General features: G+C 39.9%; 1 protein-coding gene across 5 annotated transcripts in view; it reads right to left on the bottom strand.

Annotated features, from left to right (window-relative positions):
- FOXP1 (forkhead box P1) overlaps positions 1-6,000 on the bottom strand; it is a 385,628-nt gene that overhangs the window by 38,979 nt on the left and 340,649 nt on the right. For all 5 annotated transcript variants that reach the window (XM_086619317.1, XM_086619318.1, XM_086619316.1 and 2 more), the window contains one exon: positions 3,811-3,915. In XM_086619317.1, coding sequence (XP_086475443.1) covers positions 3,811-3,915 — 105 coding nt within the window. The remainder of the gene's footprint in view (positions 1-3,810; positions 3,916-6,000) is intronic.

Raw genomic sequence — 6,000 nt, 5'->3', positions numbered from 1 at the left:
CAGCTGGGGAGTCGAACCGGGCCTGCCAGGAATTCAACGATCTTAAAAAAAAAAATAAAATAAAAGACGAGCCTTTTCTCTGCCCTCGCTACCTATTTGATGAAAAAAGTCTCTGTTGCGCTCACTGCGGATGATTTCACTGCAGAACATTCTGACATGCAAATGATGGCAATTAATGCCTTTGAAACAATTTATGATTTCCGGCCTACTTCAACATGTATTAGCATATACCTGGTTTCTTTAATATACACTTTGTTTTTCCAAAACCACAAACATAGTTGCTGGAATTTCATGTGGAAGTGCTTAAGGGGTTGAAAGTTAACACCTTTGTGAGCCGAGCAGTCTCACAGTTGCTGCTAAACAAAAGCCTCTTTGTAGAAGCTTTCTCGAAATGTTTTCTTAACATGTTCCAAGTAGTTTTAGGCAGGCAACTAAAGTAAACAAGATGTTACCATGATAAAAACACTTGTGAAAACATTACAGAGTGCACTTAGTAGTTTCTTTCACATAAACTCCCCTTCGTTTCATCAAAGTTAAATTCTCGTGGAGCGGATTACTACCATCACTGCAACAGAAGGCTGCAAGATCTCTCCAAAGGTCTGTGCCCCACTTTTAAAGAATATATTTGATTTAAAAATGGTACAGCCATGATTACTGAACATCTAAACCATAATCAAAATTTTTTTAAAAAAAAGAGGGGTGTGGAAATAAAACCCTACTCTGTCTTCTCCATTTTTTGTCCTGGATACCTGGCATTTGAATAAACCACCCTCCCTCCAGTCGGGATTTCCTGAACAGCTTGCCATATCAGAGGTATATATTTCTATCTGCCACGGTCTTTAAACACATGCAAATGAAATCAAGGATGCAGTCCATTTTGAAGGAAAGTCGCTCTGTGCTACTAATTGCTCCTTTGTGGCCGCCTGCGAGACGGGCCCCGGCTGACACGCGGGACACGTGTGCACCCTCCAGCCCTCACCTTGCTCAGCGCGGTGAGACTGGACTTGTTTTTGGTTTTAGGCTCGGGGAGTATTCCGGAGCACGCAGGGCGCTACTGTTTCATTAGGCTTAGCAACAGCCCCTGCTGCTATCAGTTAGCTCTAACTGATACCGCTTCACGTGATAACCAATGGCTGATGGATTTAAAAAAAAATAACAAAAATAACGACGCTAAAACTGCGACTTATTTCAAAACGAAATAGGGAAATAAATGTGTACAATAGTCCGTGTATCTGCTGGTTCTGATAAGCATCCTCCTGTTGGCTGTGAGTGAAAGACAACTAGGATCGTTATTTGTACAGTATTTATCTTTGAAATCAAGGGCCCTGTGGTGTACCTCACCTTGGGAACAAACACTGCAGAACGATCACAGAAGAGTGTCAAATCTCTGGTTTTGATTTACCAACAGTTATGATATTTCTTCCTCAGGAGGAAAAGAAATGAACCATGTTTTAGACCTGCGAGTCCTTTTTTCTCCCTCAACTCGAGAATCATTTTATTGGCGTACAGGGCTTTCATTCCGCATGTAGCTCCTCTTTGCTGTTTCTAACAGGCCTTTTTCCCAAGGTAAGTGAAATTAAGCAATGCTCAATTGATACACAGGCTGTATTCCACTTGGTAAACAAGAGCTTTTCTCTTGAGGGGACTGCAGAAAGAGCTTCACAGATTATACAAGTACCAGAAAGAAACTTCAAGCATCTACCTGTTATCTTTTCATTGAGTAATGAATTCTGATAAATGGCAATATAATTTAAGGACGGATGCTCCACGGGAGACTCGGAAGGCTACGGTCTCATTTTATGAAGCAGCGCTCGCTTCCTAACATTGCCAATACGCTGCTCGGGGACATTCATTTCTGCATTCGTTCTGGGTTAAATATCACTCCGAACAATAAGACTTTGTCTGGACACTGCAGAATTTGGATAATGAGAAAATTTATACGAGCTGATGGGTTTAAGAAAGTTACACAAAGTATTTCTTTTGAAAGGTTTCAATGGCGGGGTAGGGGTTGGGGGGGGGGGAAGACAGACGATAAGTGAGTGATGAAAGAACCAGAATTGTTGGAGCTGGGAGTAGATGGAGCCACTTCAGGTCCAGCCTGGGCTGGTAACCATTGTCAGGTTATTCCTCCCTATTGATTGCACCAAGTATCTCCTCCAGATGAACTGGTGGACTTGGTCTACTTACTTAAACATCTCCAAAATGCCATATAAAAATCAATCGACCTGTGCCATGTGACTTAAGGGCTGTATTTTATATGCATGGTCACTTCAAGCAGTTCACTGCTCTGCAAGAATCTTCCCAAAACCAACAGATCCAATATGCAACATGGGACTAGCTCAAGAAGCAAAGGTGGCATAATCTGACCCTATGTGACTACACACCTTATTCCAATATCTAAGGGTACCACAGCACCTTTCCCTTCCATTAAGTGCAATAAAAATTAGAATTGTTTTAAAGGTCTAAATGCTATAACATGGCATATGAATATGAATGAGCGGGCAAATATGGCGAGATTAGCATTTATTTCACTTAAGTGAACAACAGGATGAATTAAAAGAAATTAGGCCATCCTTCATGGAAATTTATGACTAGCACCTTCTTATTTTGTAATCCTCTTGTACTGAGAACCTTCTCATCACTGTACCATTCCTTACTTGCAAAATACGTTTATACCAGGACCAGCACTGCTCCTACTGAAATCAGGAGTTTTGCCAGTGGAAGCAGAACTGGCCCGTTCTGTTCTGAGAGCAAAAACCTATCTGTATCATCTAACATCATCCAACAAACATCCTCTGCTTGCTGTCACCCTTCCCTCCCTCACATAAAAATCCAGGGAACTGCCCCAGGAAGAACAGATACAGCTGAATATTTTGGGACTAATTCTACTTATCCATCCTGAAGAATCTCATGTATTTATGTGGACTAACTTCATGAGATCACCACTCTAAATGGGAGCAGAATTTGTCCCTTTGTGCATTTCAATCATAAACGTTGCTTGGGTGGTTGGTCTTTTGTGATCTTACAACTGAACAGACATAGTACTTGAGAAAAGATCAGTGCCCAAACCTTCAAGAACCTGGATGCAGCCAAAGCATACGTGTACCTGGTGATCTACCCAGACAGAAAACTCTTTTGTGATGAGAACACTTTTTGCTGCAGCTTGGAGAGGTGCAGCTGCCTGTTTAGCCGTGGAGCAGCCACGTGTAAGTTACCAGAGCTCTGCTTATCCTTCCCTGCATCGGGATGCAGCATTACCACGTACTAGTACATAATGCACGGTTTATGCAACGCGTAAAACTGTGTTCTTTGGCAGCAAGGAAAGGTCTGCAGCAAACTGCAGGGGCCCAATTAATATAATTATAGTTTATTTTTAGTAGTGTAGACTTTGTTCATTAGTTACTTATTTGACATAAATTAAATTTCACGTGATGTTCTGCAATTCTCTGTTCAATTACAAAGTTAATTTAAGACTAAATTTCTAAATTAAAGTGAAATCAAGGTTGCATTATCAATGTTTACATTATCAATACTGCAACTTAAAAATTATTTAAATTAAAAAAAAAGCTGCGGAACTGCAAACACTCTATTTTATAGTAACACACTGAGCAAGACCATACTTTCCCCATGGGGCTAATTTACTATCCCCTGTTAAAACGTTCTTGAGCCTGATCCAAAAGCCACTGAAGTGAAAGGGAGCTCTCTGTTGACTTCAGTGGGCTTTGCATCAGGCCCACGGTGAGTGACAGCACAACAAAATTTCAGGGCATGCTTTCTGTACAATGCAAGTGCCAAAAAAACCATCCTTACTTTAGAAACGACTGGAAGTCTTCACATACTGCTTCACAGCCTGGCCATTTGCATACGCCGTGTCCATAGAGCGGATGGCTGTGTGAGTGCTCCTCGTGGGATAAACTGGAGGAGAGAAAGAGAAAAGAGAAAAAAGTGGCGTAACTGAAGGTACTGCGCCAATTAATCTTCACAAAGAACTTTCAGAGCAGCGAACAACAGATGCTGAAACATCCCTAATATCTCACGGTACCCACCTGACTCTGCCCATGGTTTTTCAAAACAGAATTAAACACCATTTGCAGTGAGAAACATGTGTCATTCTTACTTAGCTATCCTCCTACATTTCATTCATTAATTAAAAGCTTTGTAAAGAATTTAAATTAACATGGACGGGGGAGAAATCATTTGACAGACTTGCTTAATATCCTGCTTGATATTTTGCTAAGAAATTTATGAACATTGCGTATTTACAATTTAACTTAATCAGGAAGAAAAGTCATCTCCATGCAGCAGTATAACACAATACAACTGGCATCTCCACGCAACAGAGTATTCTTATAACACAATACAACCGGACCTGAGGCCTTCCTCACCACTACAGAAAGAGGAAAAGCATCAAGTTTGCAGCCTTGGCTTTCCCATCTTGTTATTTATTTATGAGGCTTTTTTGTTTGTTTGTTTTCACTTTGTTTGGTTGGTTTTCTTCCCCTCTCACTCACTCTTTCTTTGCACCAGTACAGCCACCTTATGTCCCAGTAAAGAAGGTTCACCGCTATTTTCAAATGCAAAATTCATCATAAAAAAGGGAACGATGTAATCAAAGGATTCCTCAATACGAGGGGTTAGCGGGGGCTATTAACCTTGCTAAGATTTGGCAGGAACGTCACAGAGCTTTCTATCTACTGAAATCAGGGTTAAAGAAAAAAATTCATACGAGCATGAAGGGGTTAATCCTTCAGCGGGATTCCAATCAATACGTAATGATTTGGCTGCACTGATCCAAGTCATGAGATGCTTTGATCCGGGCCATGTGGTGCTCAGGGAAATGTATCTGTTGCACTAACTGATGAACCATATTCTAAAATATCTTCTTTATTCAACTTTTTCACGGAAACTTCTTAAGTAACGGAATTATTTTTGCAACAATTTCCATAACCTTAGATGACTTTAAAAATAAAATGTCAAAATACTATTGAAAACTCTATTCTATGCTCATATACACATCTCTTTTTCATAGCAAATCTTTTTGCTACAGCATGCCTGTGCTGTATTATGAACTTCAAACATACACAAAGGATATGAACACATACCAGCATCTAGGTGTGGCCTTTATGACTTATTTTATCCTGGATTACAGGTAACGTTATGGATAAACACCTACTTTTTGTCATTTTACTTTTATACACATGTGGAAATGCTGTTTATTCTTGTTCTGTAATGCTATCTGCCCGCGTACTGCAACAAAATTGTGTTCTTGTTATTATTTCTGACACGCTGGATAGCAAGATCACTGTAGAACATACCCCTGAGATGTTATCCTGAACGAAAAGAAGTTGTGAGAGAAATTCTTGCCCAGATTCTGTCACTTTTGACTTCAGGCCCAACAAGAACCTGAAGATAATTGAAGGTGGTTTTAAAATTTTTTTTTCAGGGTTTTTTTTTATTAAGAAAGGTACAGATCTGACTGGAAAAGGTATTATGAGTTGTACATGAATCTAATTCATTATTTCATTAAAATATTATTTTTGGCTGTGTACAAATAGTTTCTCGAGCATAAATACATATATACATACATATATATATATATATATATATGCAAGGTAATTTCCTAAAAAAAATCCACTACAAGTGAAGAGCCTTAAAATGGCCTTTTCTGTAAGGCAATACTGCACTGGTTTAACTTCATCATTTTTTTTAAAACGTGCAAGTGGGGAGAAGCTCTATCAGGTAAGTTTTTAGAAGAACAAAGGGAGCGATGCATTCCTTGCAAGGAAATTAGAAAAACGCTGCACCACACATTCCTCAGCTGAGAAGGAGGGAGGGTGGCTGAAGGAGCACGGCTCACCCAAGCCAGACAGGCATATGGTCCGACACCCTCCATACACACTGGGAAAGAATAATTCAGAAAATAATGGGGTTTATCATCTACTTCCATACTTGAGTACAGCAAAGGGTGAGAAAGTAGGCTTCCATGTTAGCACTCCACTA

Source organism: Tauraco erythrolophus, chromosome 12 (assembly GCF_009769465.1).
Source record: "Tauraco erythrolophus isolate bTauEry1 chromosome 12, bTauEry1.pri, whole genome shotgun sequence".
NCBI lineage: Eukaryota > Metazoa > Chordata > Aves > Musophagiformes > Musophagidae > Tauraco > Tauraco erythrolophus.
This window is presented reverse-complemented; position numbering and strand designations above follow the sequence as displayed.